This window comes from Perna viridis, chromosome 14 (genome assembly GCF_037379345.1).
Source record: "Perna viridis isolate PV_CMFRI_1.1 ecotype Kerala chromosome 14, ASM3737934v1, whole genome shotgun sequence".
In the NCBI taxonomy this organism is placed as follows: domain Eukaryota; kingdom Metazoa; phylum Mollusca; class Bivalvia; order Mytilida; family Mytilidae; genus Perna; species Perna viridis.
In genome coordinates, this window is record NC_142458.1 from 22107086 (window position 1) to 22130410 (window position 23325).

General features: G+C 32.5%; 2 protein-coding genes and 1 long non-coding RNA gene across 11 annotated transcripts in view; 2 read left to right on the forward strand and 1 right to left on the reverse strand.

Annotated features, from left to right (window-relative positions):
* Window positions 1–12678, forward strand: part of LOC148598642 (uncharacterized) — a 114844-nt gene extending 102166 nt beyond the window's left edge. For all 9 annotated transcript variants that reach the window (XM_088560205.1, XM_088560206.1, XM_088560209.1 and 6 more), the window contains one exon: window positions 2794–12678. In XM_088560205.1, coding sequence (XP_088416331.1) covers window positions 2877–5573 — 2697 coding nt within the window. In that variant the 5' untranslated portion in view covers window positions 2794–2876 and the 3' untranslated portion in view covers window positions 5574–12678. The remainder of the gene's footprint in view (window positions 1–2793) is intronic.
* A 6519-nt stretch (window positions 12679–19197) lies between these two features.
* Window positions 19198–21204, reverse strand: LOC148598643 (uncharacterized). Its single transcript, XR_015918336.1, has 2 exons — window positions 21136–21204; window positions 19198–20501 (listed from the first exon to the last, which is right to left on the reverse strand). It is a non-coding gene; the product is annotated as an uncharacterized LOC148598643 (long non-coding RNA).
* Window positions 21189–23325, forward strand: part of LOC148598644 (glutamate--cysteine ligase catalytic subunit-like) — a 31092-nt gene continuing 28955 nt past the window's right edge. The window contains exon 1 of the mRNA XM_088560103.1: window positions 21189–21516. Within this exon, the coding sequence (XP_088416229.1) occupies window positions 21367–21516 (150 nt within the window). The 5' untranslated portion in view covers window positions 21189–21366. The remainder of the gene's footprint in view (window positions 21517–23325) is intronic.

Below are 23325 nucleotides of genomic sequence, written 5' to 3' on the forward strand. Positions count from 1 at the left end.
TTGTCCCGTGCCAGTTAAAGGGTCTGTCAGTCTGTATGCCAGATTATAAAGATATGTTTACTTAATCATGATATGCTAGTAGTACACTTGTTTATTCATTTCATGTATTTATGGTCCCCTGCCAGTTGTAAGGAACATTTGTACAAAGGTCTGTCTGTCTGTATGCCAGATTATAGTTTTAAATATATTTACTTTATTTTGATGTGTTAGTAAATGGTGTTACTGAAGACAATGAAATTTTCACAGCAGTTTCATTTTTGCTATTTTTTGTGGTAAAGAACTGTAACATGAAAATAAAACTTGTTAATATTTTTTCCTAAAACATCAAAATTTGGGGAAAGATTAACAATTTAAATCTGTGTGAATGTATATTGATCACAGAGACCATAAAAAATACAGAGCAATAATTTCCTGGGTAACAGCATTAGTCTCTTTCATTGGAAATCAAAATGGGCCATATTGGTCTGTCAGTTTGTATATCAGTTTTATAAGACATATCCATCTTATTGTAAAGTATAAGTAATGGATTTGTTTGTACTGTTGATTATTTTTATAATTATTCCCTTACTGATGGAAATCAGCGGCCATAGTGAAAGGGTCTGTCAGTCTGTATTTTGGAATAAAACACATGTTCTTGGAATCATAATTGAGTACTGACAAAATCACTTCCATAAGACAGAATTCATAGATAACCTTAATGATCAGGTCATATGAAGTACTAAAAAGTTATTATTTAGTGTTGACAGTTCCAACCCTCATGTAGGCCATTTATATTGAATTAACAAGTTTTTTGGGGATAATCCCCTTCTTAGAGATGACCTCTAGCAACAAAATAAATTGACAAAGAAAGGAGTTTTAATAAAACTGGAAGGAAACTGATGTAAAATTTAATTTGTAAAACTAAGAGAAAAAAATTTAAAAGTGCCAAATTTATTTTTTCTTTGGGATGTATTATGTTAGGTCAGAATTAGGACTGTGAAACTAAAAATATGAAATATTTGGCCTTATTCAGTAAATAATATTTAAGATATCTATATTAGATTGAAGTCCCTCAAACCAGAATGATAACCAGATGAAGCCTTTTGTGATGATGAACAAATGCATTTGTAATTAAAGTTTATGGTGTATAAGGTAATGTGGGTTTAAAGTTCAGTTCTAATATTGAATGTAGGTGTCACAGAAAAACATGTTCTGTGTTTTTTTTTTGTTTTCCACTTAAATACCGGTAGGCAAATGTTAAAAATTTAATGCTTGTAAATTGTTTGCATGATAAAAAAGACAAAAATAGAAATAGTTTATGAGGAATGTAATTTTAAATACATTAATATTGCTATTGACTGTGACAGTGTACTATTTTAAGGCTAGCTCTGAGAAATATGGGGGATGAAAAAAAAACTAGCTTATATCTGACATTTGTAACTAAGACATCAAATTTTGTAATTGGAAAAAAATCTACTTTTGGCTGGCCTTTAGATTTATCACATGAAGTATTGACATGCTATAGGTTTATTGGTATTTTTAAATGGCATTTTGGAATTAATTTAATTTTTTGGTACTATTATATTTTAATTGTAAGAAAAAGTTTTATACTTTAAAACAAGGTCACTCAATTTGGATGGAAATTTGTTATATTTGTTTTAATCCATAATAATTAAGAGTTGAAATGAAAAAAATGCCAAGATGTGGGACAAGATGTTTTTAATTTTTGGTCATTTTATAAGTTATTAAAAAAATGTACCCTTTAGATATTCATTGAGCATGCTGATGTGCCCTCATTTCCATATTTGTATCTCTTTTGACCTTTATTCTGGCTACAACACACATACAGTTATTCTCCTTTGAGTGAGTCACATGGCCTTAAATAAAGCACTCTCTCAAGATTCCTTGTTAATGACAAGCGATTCAAGGAAATAAATAGCATGAAATCTTTCATTTTGGATGAAGTCAATTTTAGAGTAAACAGCTAGATTAAGCTTTACAGCTTTGTGAAGTAAATAGATCAATGTCATTGTTGCAAAGTTTTCTTAGCAGAGAAAAACAAACCTTTAAAAGGCTTCCATAAAGGCATTTTGATATTATAGGGAAAGATGAAGAGATATGATTAGTAAATTTGAACAAAAGGTTCAAATAATAATGATACATAAAATAGAAAGTAGGAATTCAGTTTTCCACCTTAACAAATTTCTTGGAAAATTAGCATATTTTATATTAAAGTCTAATGATTGATAAGTGTTAAGTATGTCACTGCTTCTCTACCAAGCATTTGACAATGTGTAGGAGATAGAATGACAACTAGCAGTCAGAATAATGTGTCCAGGGGTGGGCACATATAATTTTTGTCTGTATGTCTGTTTGTCAAGGGTTCAAATAAGAAAGTGTCCAAGATAAGTGACAGATTTTATCATAGAAGTAGAATATCAGAGGTAGCCTGATTGATATATCATGGTTAGCTGGAAGTGTTTAAAAGCTGGAATTATTTTCTTGATCAGTGGTTTACTGTTAAGATGGATATTTTTAAGGGATGTCATTTGCTTGATCAAACATTTCCTATTGGGAAAAATTTCTTCATTAGACACCTTAATGTTAAAAAAAACAAGGATATTTTTGTTTTAGGGTAGGCTGCTTGATATTTTGTTACTGTGATTTTAGAAATAAATTATACATTGGCTGTACCATAGTATTGTGTATCACTGCTGTAGTTCGTTTATAGAAATACATGTACAAACCAAGGTGAAATTTTGAAAAATTAAGCACATCCACAATATTTAATCAGATTTTTGTTTCTAATTTCAGATATTTTTGCTGATAATGGATACTTTGTGTGAATCTCAGAACTTTTCGCAATCAGGGATGTATTTTATTTTGACATTGCACATATGATGGATTTGTCACGGTCAACTGATTCTCAGGGTTATATAAAGAATTCACCTTTGACCTTGAACTTTCCGAGATCAGGTGAAGGTCATTTAGCTAGTTCACCTTATTCACACAGCAAGGAAACTGCTAAGGAGATATTAAATTCTCAGGGATTAATTAACAGCATGGCATTGAACTTTAGTACAAAGGTAGAAGGGCAACATAGTTCATTTCCTTACGGACTTAGTGGAGTTGCCATGCCAAATTATGCTTATACGGGTGACTTATATCAATTTACATCAAACGGGTACCCAAGGAAATCTAGGACTTGCAGTTATTGTAGTAAGGTATTCACTCGCTCCACAACCAGACGATATCATGAAAAGCGTTGTCCAAGATTGAGAGCAGCAGTATGCGGCATTGTACAGGATGACGACAAAAAATCAAAACTCCCCCCTCTAAATTCACCACATGGGAGAAACAATCTAGATACTTCATCTACCTCAGGTTATGATAAATTATCAGGGAACTCATCAAAAACTCATTCTTCTGTATCTACCTCGAAGTATTCTTCGGCAAAATACAAGGGAGACAATTCCATTGAAAATCATTCAAATATAGTCACTAAAAAAGAAACTCCAGATCATCTCTCATCATTATACGCAGAAAAATCACGAGAACTCATGTCTGATGCTCATCATCCAATGGCTGATCTCCATGCAGCACTGGCTGCATACAAACATAGCAACTTTCGATCCATGTCTTTATCGCCATTCCATCTTGGAGCCGCAATGGATTACAACAAATCACCATCACGAACCTCTAGTGGTCAACGGGATGACCAAGAATCAATTTCAAATGATGAAATGCCAACTGCTAATGGATCTGATGGAGAAAATTATGACAAAATGCGACCAACTTTGGAAAATGATGATGTGAGATACGAAGAAATGGCTAAAAGAATAAAGAGAGAGTCACCAGGCACTATGGATAATGGAATAAAATCAGAGCAGAATAATAATGGTGAGAATGGCGAGCAGATGGCAAGTGGTCTTGACATTAAATGTGGAGTTTGTGGCAAAACGTTTGCATCATCATGGCAACTCCATGTTCATGAACAAATTCACACCAAGTTCAAACCATATGCTTGTCGCTTTTGTGGAGAAAGATTTTCAAAGGCAGCTTTGCGTATTCAGCATGAAAGAATTCATGAAACCAACCCTGATGGGCAAGAACAGGAGAAAATAGAAGATGAATCATTTACGTGTGCTATTTGTGGCACACAATTCAACAAGAGAGATGACCTTCGTTTACACATACACAAGTTTCACCAGGTTGGACCCTGGTTGTGTCGCCAGTGTGGTAAAGCCGCCATATCACATCAAGATCTGTATGACCATTTGAAAGAACATGATTTACCAAAGTCTGAAGCTGAATCTTTGCAATTTTTGAGCGATATTGCTAATGGAACAGTTCCTGTTGAAAATACGAATGGCATAAATGAAGTTATGGAAGAAGAAGAAGAGCTTGAAGGTGAATCAGATTCCAATGAAAATGTCACGTCACCAGAGCAAGAATCACCAGTTGAAACCCCAATCAATCCAGACACAGAAGTAGATGCAAATGAAGAGAAAGAAATGTGTAATGTTTGTGGCAGAGATGTACCCAAAAGTCACATGGGTTACCATCTAAAATCACATGAAGGTCAGAAACCATATGAATGCCCCATTTGTAAGAAGAGGTTTGGATACAAAAACAACATGAAGTCACACATTAAACTTCATGATGGAATCAAGCCATATCAATGCAATATATGCGGGGCAAAGTTCACCAGAGGTTCAACTCTACGTAGACATGCACGTCGCCATGGTATATCAGCAGAAAGTGTTTGGGACCTTTTTGTTAAAAATGATTCCCAGCAAGCAGGGCATATCAGCAGAGATAATCATAAAACAGATCTACTCAACATGTCAGCATCCTCAATGTCTGATCTTCCAAGTTCAAAGTATGCTGATACCTCACCTTATGGCTCGTTCAACAGTTTATTCACCCATCCTACCTCAGCAGCTATGTCAAATGCGCTATTTATGAATTACCATAATCAGGCTATGGCATCGGCATCACTGCCATCAATGTATTCCCTTCACTCTACCTCAGAAATTCCGCCTCCTTCAGCGGGGTTCGACAGCTCTAGTCACTCACCTCAGAAGGACGCGCTCAATCTATCAGTTCATAAACACAATACAAGTACTGACAATGAAATCCCTTCACCTACCTCAATCATTCGTTCACGGTCAAGGTCACTTAGTGGCTCGGACTTTATAAAAAGCGACAAAACGGGTACTTATTACAAGGCAGAAAGTGTTGATGCTGGTGTTCAAGTGAGGAGCTGCTGTAAGATGGGCTTAGAAAACCCCCTTGGAACCCCAAGTCCAAGTGAAGCTAGCATTCAGTCTGGAGAAAATGGGCCAACAGGCCAGGGAGTAAATTTGGCGGCTCTTGAAAATTCTCCAGACAATATTGCAGCCCTGCTTGCTGCTGGGAAACTGTACAAGTGTGAACCATGCGAATGTTATTTTTCTGAGTACGCAATGTACCGGATTCATTCAAAGATTCATCCAGCTGGGACATCTTATCCCTTCTCTTGTCCCATCTGTAGTGAGGACTGCCATGACAAGGTCTACTTCTCACTTCACTTGTCTGAGCATTTACATTGATTGAGATGATAGAAAAATGAAAAGGAGAAAATGGTGGAAAGGAAACAGAGAATCAGTAAAAAGTTGACACTGAAAATGATATCAGTGGTTTTTATCAATTTTTTTTTGTGCATATGTATCAGTAGCGGACTCACAATGGACCATGCGGGTATATTGTTGTTGTTCTTTGTCATTGTATATTTTGAGTCCATATGTTAACTTGTTGAAGTATATTTGCTTAAATGAGTTTGAATTGTACAATCTTTGAAGATACCTATTATGGGAAGTATTTGTTAGATTTCTTGAATGATTTTCAGCTGTTGAGCATTTTTTTATATATATAAAATTCATTGATTTGGTGATCAAATTTTTCAAATTTGAAATTTCAGTCTTTTGGTTCCTCAACTTTTAACCTTTCAAAGGGTTTAATTTGGTACAAAACTTATTGTTACTGAACATAGAGTGACATTTGTCTTAACCAATCCCTGGGCTGAAGGATTACTTCTGTTTTAGTAAGTGAACAGTTTATATTTAGCAGCACACCCAGAGAGAGGTTTCCAGGCTATCATATTCAGTTAGGGGGTTTTAGGCTATTACTGGTCAGTTTTAAACCATAAAAACACATGAAAATTTCTATATTTTCTGCTACTGCTATGAATTTGAAGAGATTAGAATAAATGAACTAGCCAGTACCTGGTTTAGACAGGCTGCCAGGATTGTATTAAGGGTTTGGTTGAGAGATCTTTTGTTGCAAAATAATTCTTTTATGAGGAAAATATAAAGGGTCTTTTCTTGGCATAGACATTTGCTGACCTTTGACCTTCTTGACTATTTGAGTATTTATACAATTGTTTTTTTTTTCCTAATGGGTATCTATTAATTAATTGTTTTACATGATTTATTGTTGTAATTGTACATATTTATTATGATAGTTATATTCTATCTTTATAACCTGTACACGTTCAAGGCGTAATATTACATCCTAAGAGCTGACTTGAATTTAAATGGAACATGCATGTTGGTGATTTATCAGTGGAACTTTTAGCTTACAATCAATTTTTTCCTTTTTAATGATCTTTTGGCTTTATAAATGACAACTTTCTGAACTATATTTTTGGTGTTTTTCATGACAATTGAAATACCAGGTACACATATGCAAATATTAAATATTTATTAATGAAATTTCCTTATTTCTCAATAAATCTAAAACTTGCTTCCATTTAAATTGAATTGTACTGCTTACAATAAGATTTTCAGGGTATTTTCTTACCCCTTTTCTTGAAAAATAATTTACTTCAATTTGTTTTTTGTTTGGATGAGTGCACTCAGGTCAGAAGGAGAAATTACATCATATTTATTTTTTTGAGAATTCAGGGGAGGTTACTCGTGAAGCAAGAACCATAACTCAGGCTAAGAATAACATTCGGAGATTGATATATTCAGGCTTTGAACAATAATTCCAGATGGGAATAGAAAAATTTCGAAATCATTTTTATAGGGCAGTAAAATTATTTTCATAAAATTTAATTTTGTCAAGACAAAACAAGGCATTAGATTCATCCCTGCAAGGTTGTATTGGAATTTTACTTGTTTAATGTTAACATCTATTTCCTCAATTCATGTCAAACTACAAACTGTAGAATATAATCTGTAGGTTGCTCTCCTCATCATTTGGAATCTGAAGTTAAGAGGGGTGGGAGTAAAATCTAGGTTGCTTAAAATTTTTGTAAATAAATTAAGTGTTAGTTATGAAAGTAGAATATCAAATATTAAGGAGGTAGACCTGGGGTAAGGGACACAACTCTTAAAAATCATTGGAATGGTTGTATTCAGCTTTTTACATCAATCTCATGTAAGCATTACAGTAACTGACTGATTTCATTCTGTTAAAAATTAAAACTGAATATGATACACACATATCACTGATTTCAAGAGTTATGTCCCTTACCCTAGGTCTACCTACTTAAATCAACAAACTAAATGCCTTGTTTTGTCTTTTTTATCTTTCAAGCTTTTCAGTGATATTGCTCAGCTGTTTTCACACAATAGTTGCGCTTTGAGCTATTTGTGTTATTGACATTGTAGGTTTAGTAAACATGTAATATATATATATTGTATATAAGCTATAGGTATTTCATGTGTTAGGAAATCTGTTAAAATCCATGCCTATTTATGATACCTAGACTCATGCTGTCCTTCTGTTCTTTTCAGTTTAACTGCGGTATTTTTTTCCTGATCATTTTCTCCATTCAAGGCAAGATATTTTTTATGATCTCCCAACTGGGCTCCAATTGACTAATTAAACAGATAGACAAGCTCCTTAATGTAAGCAACCAGAGGCAGTGTGAAATCTCACCTGTCTGAGAATCTATCTTTTTTTCTAGGCTTGTGCAAAATGTTTTCACAATAATTCTGTTTTCTAAAATTATGAGATTAAATTGCTTTACTTGATAACTACATTTAGAACATTCTCTAATTTCAATTCTACACTCAATGCTAAGAGTAGGGGAAATAACTCTATAGCAGGGGAAATAACTCTAGAACTATATACTGGTAGTTACTGGAAAGAAAAGGAGTGAGTGAATGTTTCTTGGTTATTTGCGCACTACCTCTGTTTTTGATATACCTCATGATTGTAATAATAATGTTTATGAATAGAACTGTTTTTTTTTCATATTATTTGTTGCACATTTGACGCTACATATATGTAGAAGTGTGTCTTACATATATTTCGCTCATATATCATTGAAGAGATACCTCATTTCATAGTAATATGTTCTATATCTTTATAAATATATGTATATTTGCATATTTTCTTGTTTTGTACAGTTTAGTTGATGTTTTTATGACTATTCAAATGCTTCTTACTGCTAGATGTATGCTATTGTATTTTATTGATGTTTGAGAATGAAGGATTTGAATTCTCAAAACCAAACATGAGATAAACCTTGCAGAATGAGCTTGTTATTGTATAATACACCACAGGCTGATCCAGATATTTATAACAGAGTGGTTTATGATTCTGAAAAATTGAAAAAAGGGGGTTTCTAGGCCAAAATTTGCCTTTTTTTTTTTTCTTAAATTTTGTACATGATTAACAAGAATTGTCAACTATATCTGTTCAGATGAACAGTTTTGTCCATCATTACATTTGGTATGTTTGAAATAATCTCAATGCCCATGGTGCACACTTGATAATAAACTACTATACAGGTGAAAAAATATAGCAGTCATTCCTTAAATGATAACAAAATTGAAATTACTATTGATTTTGTTTGACTTCAGAGGACTTGAATATTTTTAGTGTTATGGGGGAATGAAGATCCTCATTTTCAAAATGTTGTAGTTCAATTAATTTTAAACAATCCATTTTTATATGAAATGGAAGAGATGCCATGTCAAAGTTGAGTAATGTAGGTATATATGTGTTTTGCAAGGTTCATTTCAACTGAGTGTAGTTTGGTGTACAAATGTATTATGGGTATTGAATATTGTATGTTTCCATGTATATAGACTCCTTTAGAAAATACCATAGTTTCATGCAATTAATGGTTGACACGGGTTGCAGATTATTTATATTGAAAAAAAAAAATTGAACTTTTCTACCTCGAAAATAACAATTCTCTATAATACGCAAGAAAAATGGATATTTATTTTGAACGCAAAATACATTTATCAGTGTAATAATTCACTATGTAGATTTATGCACCTTTTCATGTATAGGTTACTGTTTTTTTTTGTTGTTGAATTTTTGTAAAGTATATCGAAAAATGTGAAAAATAGTAGTTAAATATTTTAACATTTTATTCCATTTCCCGCTCAAGCTAGCAAACATGAAATCTTTTGAATTGTTTTAAACAGTGATTCTATATAAACCTGTCTATTGTAAAGGACAGATGAACTAAGATTGATATTAAAATCTGACTATTCAAAGCTAATTAAAATTTGTATTAGGGTTGGTAAGTATATTCAGATTTATTTTTGAAAGAATTTACTTTTTCAATGTTTAATTTTATCATTTAAAATCCAATTCTAGATAGTGCTATAGGTCCACTTTTATGAGGGCCCCAAAACTTACCTCCATTTTTATTGATATTAACCCCTTTTAATCTTGCCTTTTCATAGATAATCAATCTATACCTCAATTAAATTTACAATAAAGAATACTATTTATACATGTTCCAGAATTACCTCAATACAAGGGGCAGATAACTTGCTCAGTTTGAAAAAAGAGCGGGTAACTCCAGTATGAATTTTACCTCAAAGAGAGATAACTCTTGTTCCAGTAGCTGACTGTCTCCAAAATAATGATTTCATGATAGTATATATTTCTACCTCATATTTCTTGTTTTTTTTTTTAATTATTTATTGGTACATTGAGATGTAAAGGGACCTTAAGTTTGTGTCTATTGTCTCTTATCTAAATATTCTTATATCTGACTTAAGCTCATCTTATGCTTCAGAAATGTAAAACAGACCAATACAAATCTTTCTATAAACATATTAGGATAAAATGGCAACTGGGTTTTTTGTACATGTTTGTAATTGTCTTAGAGTTTGTCAAGTTTTTTATTTGAACATGGTTGGTGAATATATCTTTAATCATACTAATTTTTACAAATTCTGTCAGCTGAACATATTTTAACGTTTTAGTTTTGATAGTTTTAAAACATAGTAATTTATAGCCAAAAAAATCAATTAAAATAGGTACTGTTATCACATTTTTTTGTCCACCATGAAAAAGGTGAAATTGTTATATGGTACCATTTATGATTATTCAGAGTTCTTATACATTGAAGTTGGCATCAGTCTCAAAAGGAGAAGTTAGAATTGATGGTTAAGTAAACGGTTATTGTGATGTGAAGCAATGTTCAACGTTTCATTATCTTTTATTGGCTGGGAAACTTCTCATAAAAATGATTGAGGGATTAGGGTATTTCCTAAAAATCTGAAAAATATTAAAATAATTAATATTTACTAGCTGTCGTGCCTGTAAGGTCTAACCCTTTCCATTTTAAAAGTTTCAGTTGACTACTTTTTGTGTAACTGAACACTTGGTATTAATCTAGCCAGCCATGTTTGAATGAAGTTATTTGAATGGTAACATGAAAGTTTTTGTTACTAAATCATCATGGTATAACATTTCTTTTTAATGTCTGGTGGTTATTTTACACTTATTATGGCGAAAGAAATACATCATATTTAAAGAAAATGGGGAAAACCAATGAAATAGGGTCAAAGGGAAGCAACTAGAACAAGACAAAATTTCTGGTGTCTATATATGACATTGAGTTATTCCCCTTTTCACATGATTTGTATTATTTAGGACTATAAATTTGATGACTTGCGGTTTATATTTGGAGTCCTTAGCGTTGTATATATTTTAACTTTTAAGACAGAAGTTTTTTTCTTTGTTTTTTTCATAACAAAAAGAGGAGTCTTTTCTTTTGTTTGTTTGTTTTTTTTTTCACTGTTTTGCTACCAATTTTTGCTGGACATTTAAATTTTAAAGTATTTTGCTTCAAAGAAATATGATGCAGATTGAACAATTATTTTGTCAAGGCAACATAAACAATAATAATTGACACTGCAGGCCAATAAGAATATTTTGTAAATTCAGAAAATATTACGATGGTTATTGTCATAATTGGTCATTTGTTAGTCACCAAGGGAAGTGATGGTGTAATAACTTTTGCAACACGAGTTTTAATTACATGAAAAGGGTTTCCAAAGATTTATTACAAAATAAAAAAAACAAAAAACTTGGCAGTAGTGTCTGAATTTATATATTGTCAATTTACTTAGGCACTGGCCATTTTTATACTGAGGAGGGACCTGGAATTATTTTGAATAATATATAATTTTTCCAAATTTGAGCCCCCCCCCCCAAAAAAAAAAAAAAAAAAATATGATTCAATATTTCCCCATTAATCAAAAATGCATTTTTACAAATCAATATAGACTGCTACTGAAAAAAAAATAATTATATAAAAAAAAATTTTCAACTCAACATAAAATTCCAGGCCCTTTATCAAGAATAAAATGATCTATGCCTTAGCTAGTGTCACTTATGCAGGCCTACATAACAGACTTAAGCATATGATAGATAGCATACTAGGGAGATGTTGGAATGGGTCTAAATTTTACATAAAGACAAATTGAAATAATATGGTGCCAGCAAAAATTCGTGAGAAAACTTGAACAATTTGCCAGGGGGCAATTAAAAAAATGAGGAATATAACCATAGTGGGAGTTTTGTTTTTTGAAGTTTTGGTAACTATTCCAGATTCAGTGTGATAAAAAGTGGACCGGTTTTAATCTTATTTTGTTATGTTTTGAGGGGCCATGTGATTTAAGAAAAAAGAAGGGAGATAATTTCATCAAGGGAGACAATTTGAATAATTTCATGAAAGGGAGATCATTTTATAATTAGTTTTCTTAAGGGTGTATATTGAAATACAAATTTTCTGTCAGAATTTTACGTATGATCCACTGAAGGTGATCTTGACTTTATGTAAAAATTATATGTCTACTCACTATATTGTAGCTATTATATTCTTTCATTCATATATATATCTATTCTTGTTTGTTTTGTTCATTTTTTGTTATTCATTCTTTTTTATATTCCTGTCCTCAAAAAATGGAAGGAGGACCTGATCTTCAAATGGCTTTTTGGTCTGGCTTTTTTTTGTCCAAATATTATCAGAAATAGCATATGATATATTACATTCCAAAGCAAAAACATTAAATGTTCTTATTTAAAGTAGCTTGTTGAACAAAGTGTGTATTTGGCCAGTGTTATCAGGAATTTATTTTGATAAATGTCAATTTAAATTTTAAGACAGTTAGTATTAAAAAAAAATATAGCAGACCATTTTTTCAGCAAATTTGTCTCATTTGAGTTCACATGATATTATCCATTCATTTGATTGGTTGTTTGAAGGTCAGACCTCACTTTAACTACAGCATTGTTATAAAGGGGAAACAACTACATCTGTTACAAAGGGAGATAACTACACCAACTGTACAAAGTTTAGTTTCTCGTAGTATACAGACAATATTGTTAACTAGAAAATGGCATCTGCCATCATTGTAGCCATTAACAGAAAATAAATATTTTCACATACTGGTATCTTTTATTTAAATTTCTAGTCCAAATATCAGGAGTTGATTCCTTATCAAAACCTTACTGATATATCTTCCACTTGAAAAACTTAAGGTATAAAGTTATCATGCTATCCATTCATCCACCCCTAGTTCTAATCCAATAACTCCTTTCAAACTGCTGAATAGAATGTGATGAAACTTTCACACATATTCTTTATCACATGATGTGCTTCCTATTTTAGATTTTTATCCAAAACAATTTTAAAGTCAAAAGCCTGTTATCAAATTTGGAAGTTGGGGTATAGGTTAGTGAGCATTACTCACAGACTGTTGACCAATCAGAATCAAAGTTGACGACTACAAAGTACCACACAAGTTATACACAAAAAAAAACTACCAAAAAAAAACATTGATTGCTCAACAAGAACCAATCAATCATAAAGCTTGTTAAAAATATTATATTATCCAATTACAACATTAAGTAAGCAATCATAATTACAAAAATCAAGATGTTCCGTGTGTATTATTGATTTGCATTTGCCACAGACGTTGAATTGCTGTCCAAGGTTTATGCGTAGGCACATCACTTCTAAAAAGAAGCAGTCTTATCATAATAATATCCTCAGTCACTACATTTAGGATCTAACAACAGTCCGTTCTACCTCTGTTCAGAAGACCTTTATTGGAATTTGTACAATCATGACCTGAAATCTGATTGGCTGACAAGAAAGGTAATCGGGGCATAATATAATAGAGTGATCTAATCTCCTGCATAGATGGAACATTAGCTCTTTCAAAGCTGACATTCCCCAGCTGATGACTTGCACCTTCTTTTTAGATTTTTATACCCCTCCATACAGAGGGTATGGTATACCTTTGTCCGTCCGTCCGTTGGCAACACTTCGTACAAAAACGCCAAAGCGCTGTGAGCCATTCAAAAAAAATTTTTGGTTAATTGATTATATTGATGGAAGAAAGTTAACTTAAATCTAATAGTCTCCTACTGGCTTTATCCGAAGGGAACTTTAGTTTTATTACTTTTTATGTTTATTATTCAAGACATTATTAAATGAAGTTCATTCTCTATGACACAAAGCATAGTCTCTACTATATCCGACAGGTGGCATTCCTGGACCTGAAATATGCACCAAATTTAGCGAGTAATGTTGAGAGGGACTTTTTAGGGGACAGATTCGCATATCTATGTATATGAATGAAATCTACAATTGCAATATTCAACTGTAGTACGTGGGCTGAGATAATTCGCCATGCACCCCTCACTCATCAACCAAAATATAATTTTCAGCTACCATCATACGTCTCATTTACGAATCTTTTTGTCACCAAAAAATAAACTGATGCATATTTGTATTTTTTTTTTGCTACTTTTGATGAGGCAAACATCCACTTCTAACGTTATATTATTCTTCGAACTTCTTCTTTCAACATAAGGAAATTAACTGACATATATATATATCATCATGTAGTCCAATGTCTCAGGTTTACAATGCTACCAAGAAAATTGCGCTACAACTTGGGATTTTGGGGTAAAAAAAAAAAAAAATAACCCCTACCCCGTTGAAAAAATTGCTTAAATTGACATTTTCCATGTCAAAACCCATAGAGTATTCTTGCTTCATTAAAGTATGGCTTATTTTTGTAGTCAGAATTTATCTAAAAAAAAAGCGAAAAATTGGATTTTCGATTTTACTGTAAAAAAGTCACACAAATTCGACTTTGCAAATTATTGCTGAATCAAAACGTCTCAAATTTGGTGTCATTTAGATGATTTAATATTCTACATACATAAACCACTAAAAACTAATTTTCAAGAAAGAATTTTCAAACAATGCCAAAAATATTACCCCTACCTCTAGAAAACTAGTCTCAGTATCAAACAGAATTCTCACTCACAGCATACGGACACCATAAAACTCATATTTTAGGTATTCATAATTAAGATAATGATATACCTAACATACATGATCAATTCAGGTGCTTTGATTTTCTGTTTGGGTGACAATTACTATAAAATCGTAAAGAATTTTCAAAATTTCTTCTATATCACTCGTTATTATTTTTTGTAGAATACCGTAGTTAAAACAAGTTTTCTGTGATATAGTACATTAATATAGTGTCTTAGCTTCCAAATAAGCCCAAGTGATAAATATGTGAACTTTTCCAGGTCAAGTTAGGTGAAAAATTGCAACCCCTACCCTTAAAAAAATACCTCAACATGAACTAAAATGTTAATTTTTGGCATATATACAGTGTACAATAGACATATTGGGTACTATTGTTTTAATTATCGATGTATCCAACATATCTTCTTATTTCAGGCGAGTATTTTTCAGTTTCAATGTGACAATAATGAGTTTTTCATAAAAAGTGGAATTTTTTGAATTTCATATTTTCTTCCATTTCACCTGTAATGGGCATTTTTTTCAAGTACCCTACTTCAAACCAGCCTTTGTATATTCATACACATGTATGTAGCATATTACCTTTCTAATGAGCCAAGGCAATGCACACTTAAACATATTCTATGCCATTTGGGCGAAAGGTGGTAACCCCCTACTCACTAAAATCTGCCCCGATGTGAAAGAAAATGATCATTTATACATGTAGCATAATGTACGCATTGCCTCTTTATTATGGAGATCTTCTTGTATCTATCATATTGTCTAGCAAATATGCTTTATTGTCCCGAAGACGACAAAATATTAAAAAAAAGGAAATTTAAGAATTAACAGATTATTGCACATTTTAGCACGTAAATTATATATGTTTTGTTTAAAATATCACAGTTTTAACATGATTTTGTTTGCTATCACTTATTTTATACATACAAGGTTTCGAAGAAGCAACTACGATGAATAATTGGCACATATTTATCTCACACTGTTTAAAAAATGCTAATCTACCACATACGAATTGTGGGTTTTAACGGAAATTTCAATGAGTATGGGGTACCATTCTTTTGCCTAAAGGGCCTAGAATACGTTAAAGTATGTATTACCTTGGCTCATTAGAAAACTTAGATACTACATAGATGTGTTTGAATATGCAAAAGCTTGTTGAAGCAGGGTACTTGAAAAATTGCCAATTCCAGGTGAATTGGAAGCAAATATAAAATTCCTGAAATTTCCCACTTTATGAAAAACTTGTTTGATACTGAGACCAGTTTTCTAGGGGTATGGGTAATATTTTTGGCATTTTTTGAAAATTTATTCTTGAAATTTAGTTTTTCATGGTTTATCTATGAATAAAATTTAATTACCTATTGAATGACACCAAAAGGACACATTTTAATTGAGCAAAACCTTGTAGCGTCGAACTTATGTGACTTTTTACGGAAATATTGATAATCCCACTTTCCATTTTTCCACAAATTCTGATTACAAAAATCGTCAAAATTCATCAAAAGAACCCCAAAAGTATTAATTGTGATAATACTAAACAGAAAATACAAAATTAGCCATTTTTACTGAAGCATAAATACTCTACGGGTTTTGACATGGAAAAATATGTCAATTTGAAGCGATTTTGTGGTGGGGTAGGGGTTCGTTTTTTTTTTCATTTTACCCCAATATCCAAAGTGGTAGCGTAACTTTCTTGGTACCATTGTAAGGTTGAGACACTGGGCTACATGATCGTATCTATAATTGTTTAGTTTGTTCACACATGCTGTCCCAGGAGGACTTAGACGCTCAAATAATTGAGTCACAAAAATCTTGGCTTTTCGACCCAGTGGGGCAAACAGGCTTATACTGAAAAAGAATCAGAAAATATTCTTTGTGCGGTAATGGGGGATATCAAGGTATATACAAATCATCATGAAGTTGATAAGTGGGGGTGCACAGTGGACTACTTACTACATGTTACGCCAGTAGCATTTATGTACATGTATTTAATATTGCCACTTGAGATTATTAGGGTGTTGTTTAAAACTTGGGGAGTATTTAAACATGTATACTTTTCTAAGAGTAATCAAGGGAACCAAGGTTATAGCGGTAATCAAAAGAATGTAATCCAGGGACAAAGACAAAACATGGAAAACAGACATACACAAAAAAGAACATAAAGTAACTAAAATCATACAAAGTAACAAAAGCAAATGAGCAGATCGGACTCCACTAAAAACTGGGAGGATGGAACGGGTGCAACGGTAGGGTAAGCCTCCTCTGCTTTTCTAGAAACACTCGCGGAGTTGCTCATAAAAAGTCAAGTCCGGGGTAGACGAAAGAGGAAAGGAAAACTATGACATGTTGAACAAATCAATTTTCATGGTGCAGATGGATACACCGTAATGATCCACGAGTTCATAATGACGACCATAAAACTTCTGTAGTGATGAGTTCAATCTTGTAGTAACATAACCCTGTTCGAGAAGCCTATTTGTTAGTATTCTAGCACGATACAAAAAGTCTGCGTAGTTTCGGCACGCTCTGGCATAACGTATAAGTTATGATATGAACACTCCATACGCAGGTGCTGAAGGGATATTGCCACAGATGATAGGAAAGTTGACAAATCTGAATGAAAAGTCATCGCGTTTGTCGTACAGTTTGGTCAATAGTTTTCTTTTAACATCGATTTCTAAGTGTAGGTCAAAATATGAGGCCGACATCACATTGTCTGTAGTATCCTTTATCTCAAGTTCTTTGGGGTAGATGCTAAGTATCAAATCCCGGAAATTAGGATTGTTTATATGGCAAAAATTTATTATTTTTTATAAATAATTATAAAGATTTATAATTCAATTATAAATATTTATAAATCATTTATTAATAATTATAATTTTACAATTAACATCATCACTATAACTATTTATAAATGAATTATAAATATTAATAAATGAATTATAAATGTTAATAAATGAATTATAAATATTTATCACTAAATTATAAATATTTGTAACTATTTATAAGTATTTATAAATAGGCATTTTTGTCCACTTTGGCTGGCCATAAGTTTAAAGACGTCATCTATATAGTGGAAACTGGGATTAAAGGATCTAGCTAAACGATATTCTTTTTTCTTCAGATAAGATCGGCTATGAAGTCAGCCTCGTAAGAGTGAAGGAATAGGTCAGCAAGTAGAGGAGCACAATTCGTTTCCAATGGAATGCCGACCGTTTGTTGAAAAACGCGTCCACCACACTGGACTAATATGTTGTCGATTAAAAATTCCAGGATTTTGTAAACATCCACTGTTTATTTGGAAGATGATTTGAAATTATTACTTACAAAGTATGCTTGAAGACTTTTGTAGTCTTAAAAATAAGGATCATTTCAGCTATTGAAAGAATTTGGCTAAACCTAACGGTTTTGGAGATATAAGCGAAAAACTACTGTCTGACACCAGTGTTCTATGTTTAGTAACAGTGGCCATGTTTTTCGACGGACAAAAAAAAACACTTAAATTCTATGCAGGATACCCCAAGGAACACTTATACCGAGTTTTGTTTCAGATGGTAAAATAGTGTCAGAGATGATTTTTGAAAGAAATAACATTAAAAATAGAAAAAAAAACTTTGAAAAAGGGCAATAACTCAAACATGACTCAATAGATTAAAATGAAAATTTGATCGCAGATAGATCTCATCATGCTGAACACTTTTACCCTATTCACAATGGGCTAAACCTAACCTTTTTTGGAGATATATGCGAAAAACTACTGTCTGACCCCTACGTTTTATTTTCAGTAACGGCAGCCATGTTTTTCGACAGATCAAAAATCCCTAAATCAATTCTATCCAGGATACCCCAAGGAACATTCATACCATTCAGTTTGATTCCAATTGGTCAAGTAGTGTCAGAGGAGATTTTTGGTTGATTGGTTGATCGATTTTTGGGGTTTAACGTCTGAGCAGCAATATTTCAACTATATACAGGCGATGAACATGAAATGGATGATAAAATGAACATGAAATGATGATGATAAAATGAAAAAAGGGATGGAACACAAGGGTAATAAGGTCAATAAATTTTGATTGCCATAAGATAAAAGGGAGGGAAGGGTAAGGTGTGGCAATTTAGCCTCCTGTGGCGGAGCACAAAGGTTCCTACTCCTATCGAATACCACAACAGGGGTCTTTAACGTGCGAGGAACGTGGCATCTTTCCCAACATCGCGCTCCACTATGGTTTGCGGTCAGGTTTTCCGTATTATAGCCTGACAACCCCAGCATGTAACACGCCAGGGGTACCCCATTCCACCACCTGCGTCACACATCCCAGTTGCTCTGAGCGCAGAGCGCCTAGCCCCCGGCTATAGGTTTCTGAGCACTATTTAGTCGCCTTTTATGACAAGCTTAGCGCTGCTGCATGCCTATTCTTTTAACACCCGGACCTGCACGGGGCAGAAGATTTTTGAAAGAAATAACAGAAAATAGCAAAAAACGTTGAAAGAGGGCAATAACTCCTAAATGGCTTAATGGACGACGACGGACGCCAAGTGATGGCAATGAGCTAATAAGTTCGAATATAACGCAATGATCCTTTTGTAATTTCATATTGTGGCACAAATATGGTCAGTAATTGTCATTATTTATTTGAAAACTAATCAGGAAATAGATTAAATGAAATGTAAACAAGACACTTGCTTACCTGTGCATACGGTATTATTTATTTTATAACCAATTGGGTAAGTATTTTTTAACTCTGGTGAATGTACTGTCGGCAATCATCGGAAGTAATGGCGAAAAATAATTAGATCAGATTTAGAGCTATCGATCTTCTTTGATTAAAAAAAACGTTGTTTTTACAATATGCTTTAGGTAATATCAGCATTTATTGCTTCATTGCAGGCACGAGAACGCAATTAATTTTCAAGTGCATTTCAATATACACATTTGAGCAGATTAAAACAATTCCACCGGCGCAAACTGAATAAAACTTCTCTGGCCTAAAGATATGTTCAAACTGGATTTTATATATAAATTGTAGAAAATGTTACCATCATTTTGTGAAATTAATACATATAATTCGGAGATGGGGTAAACATGACAAATGAACTGAGTTAAAAGTCCTAAATTTGAACCTTCTTCCGCTGAACCAAATCACAAATTTTAGCCAGAATTGATTAATGAAAAACAAATCCCATGTAATTTTAACCAATTTTCTACCAATTAGAGGCAAAACTTCAGCAAATAAGTTTCCAGTAAAAATATGAAAAAAATGTGGAAGGTACCTACTACCAAAGTTGGAACTATATTCGTAAATTAATTGTGTTCTTGTACCTATTAGATCAATAAATGTGCTCAATTTGAATAAAAACTGCACTCATGTCAAGATGAACCTTTTTTGACTTCAAGTACAAAGTTTCATCATGATTAGATGGAAAATATTTAAGTTATAGCAAATTTAGTATCAGTGGTACATTGCATGACTCGCATGTCCAATGGTCGAGGGAAATAAGGCCCCTCTAAAATGTACATATTTTTTTTAAATGCAATATTTTTGTAATTTTTTACATTGGTTGCATCATATTATGTGTATTTGATGCAATGAAGTTCAGTTTACTCAAGTTCCAGCTGCTTTAAGGCCAAAAATTGGGTTTTTATACATGCGGCCATGGTCAATGCACTTTAAGACCATGTATAGGGGTACTCATATAAAAAACTCATTTTATGATGCTGACAATGACTTAAATTGAACAACTTCAAACATAAAGTGGTCTACACATATCAAATGTACATTGAAAACAATAAGAAGTGGTTTCAAAGCTAAAACTGTCACTCCAGATCAATTTAAACCAGACTTGTACAGAGCTTGTTCAAGTGCAATTGTGTCCGATATTAAAAAGTTAGCCTTTATTTGGGTTTTGAATGATGAAAGACCTGAAACAAATGTAAAATAATGTAGGGTTCTAAGCTTATCAGGTACATAAGCAGACAGTCAGCTGTATTTTTCCAGTTTTTCTACAAAAAATTTCATTTTTGAAACCTTATAGTGTATGCAGAACTCTAAAATTAGGTGTTTTTGAGACATCACAAGGTATATACATGTAGTGACTTACATTAGATGCATGAATATCAATGGAATGAATATATTAGGTTTTTTTCACATTATTTATATTATTTACTAGCAAATACAAAAGATTCAGACCAATAAAACACATATCTGTGATTTTATAGATCCTAAGACAAGGCTGTGAAAACCCCTGATTTTGTCAATGCACTTTTACAACGAAAACCAAGGGGAATTAATTGTGTTCTCGTACCTGCATTACAACAAACTAATTTCATTGAATCAGCTAAGTTCAGTAGAATCGGAACTGAACAAATTTGGCAGCTAATGCAGCTTAAGTTCCGAAAGGTCATTGTGTCGAAAGACTTAAAATTGTCATGTAACTTGGCAAAAGTACATTTCTGTAAAAATATCATAAAAGGAATTCATGACAATTAAGATCACACCATGATTTGTTTTAATGTAGCTTTAAATAGCGTTGTACAGCTACCTTTAAAGGCTTACAGAGAAATTTCGGGAAAACGGTACTCTGACTTGCACGTCCTAAATTCTCACCGATTTTTTCCCATGCCCATGCGCCGAGAGGAAAATCGAATGTAAACATAGAAAATGTGTATTAGTCTTAACGATGTTCCTGTATTTTGACACTTACTAGAAAATACTTGTTCGCTGAATTTATTGGAAGCACTGATTCTGTTTAATATCAAATTAACCGTGTGAGCTGACAATAACCAAATGGGGCTTCTTTCTGAGGGATCGCCACTGAGTTGGGAAGAGACGAAGAAAAATGCGGATCATGTGCGAAAACATGGAATCATTCAATTTCTCAACCAATATAAGAAGTTGAAGAATAGAGAAAGAGATGTTTTGTATTGGGGAGACGAGGTCAGTAACAGAAATACTGATTCATTTTTATTTAACTGAATTTGCCTCTGCTATAAGGCTATATTATCAAATTTGTGAAGTTGTGTTGAAAAAAAGGGGGGGGGCAAATGCGTGTATAGTACATGTATATAACGATATAATGTATAAATTGCAATTTAAAGAAAATCTTTATTTCGTTTACGTATGATATGTTTACCATAAGAATTGAAAAAATGGCACTTTATTAATATTTGATGAACATGATACATGCAAATCTATGAAAGACACTCAAAACACAATGGTACTACTAAACAAAGAGTGGTAAAGAGCACAAAAGTCTGGTAAAGACTGGTACTGAAATAATGAATTATTTTATTGAATAAAAGTTTCTTTGTATCTATATAGTGATATTCTTTTATTTTTAGCTAAAATTTACGTTAAATTCACGTCAAGGCTATGAAACGTGTGGGGGTGGGCCCTCAAAATTCTTTAGCCAAAGTTTCGGTGATCAACCATACCCCCTCCCTTCATTTCCTTTTATGTCGGATAATTTTGGTCTCATGTAGAAAATTTATTCTGGAATATTCAATCAAAAAATAATTTATAAAATTTAAAATCCACAAAGAGAAATTTAAGGTGAAAGTTGAACTTAATGAATACTCAATCAACCAATCATTGATAATTTTATTTTTTTTCTTTTATTTACCCCAAAAATTCTCTAAAATTATTTTATATCATTTCTATTTAAAAAAAAAAACGTATGTCAGGCCTTTTACTCTCCTGTCTTGCAAACGAATAAAGGTTGTCCGTAGACAGTAATGTACATACTCCAAGAATCATGTTTAAATTTAAAAAGACACATTAATTTAATAAAATAACTTTGAATCATAACAACTTATATGCCATACATCATTGTTTTTGTTTATTTAAATGCAAATAAATAGATATTTAATTCCTTCACATCACCAGACATTGCGAACTGATCGCGCGACGATGTCTAGATGCCGATCTATGAATAAATATCCAGAATAGTAGTTGATATATTATTTTCAATGGTCACATATAAAAATAAACACTATATAAATACTGAGAAACATTTATTTACTCAAATAATTCAAAATTACGATACCAGTCTTTACCAGACTTTTGTGCTCTCTACCACTCTTTGTTTAGTAGGACCGAAATACAATAGAATATATTGGATTATCAATGTTGATTATCTCCTAAGACCAGGCAGATTTGAATGAATAAAACTGATTGGTTTGTTTTTTCTTTGATATATACACCATACCTATTCTCGTTACATGTACAGTACATGCACACTTGCATTGAAATGACGTATCAAGCTATAATGGGTTGTTTTCACCCCCAAAATGCACGAAATAAAAAAAAAAAAGAATTCCAGCTAAAGAGGGATCCTGCCTACCAGAACATCTTTAGATCTGCCTCTATGTAAATGTATGTTTGTTTGTTGGGGTTTAATGTCCGAACAGCAATATTTCAGCTATATTCAGACAATGTAAATGTACAAATGTATATATTCAATATAACAATTTGTTGAATTAAAATTGCCTTTAAGGAATTTATGAACAAATACAAATGAAAACATTGGTAGTTCTTCTATATGACAAGGCACATTTTAAATGTAGGGAAGTTCATTGACACATTGTAGAAATTTAAAAATGTATTTATACATGAAAAGTGTTTAATCATGCTATTTTTTTAATTTAAAGAGAAGTGTAATTGTCTGGCATGAACGGAATATCCTCCTAAATTGTACTTTAAATCAACCCTTTAACACAATTATTTTGACCCTGAAAACACTTCCCC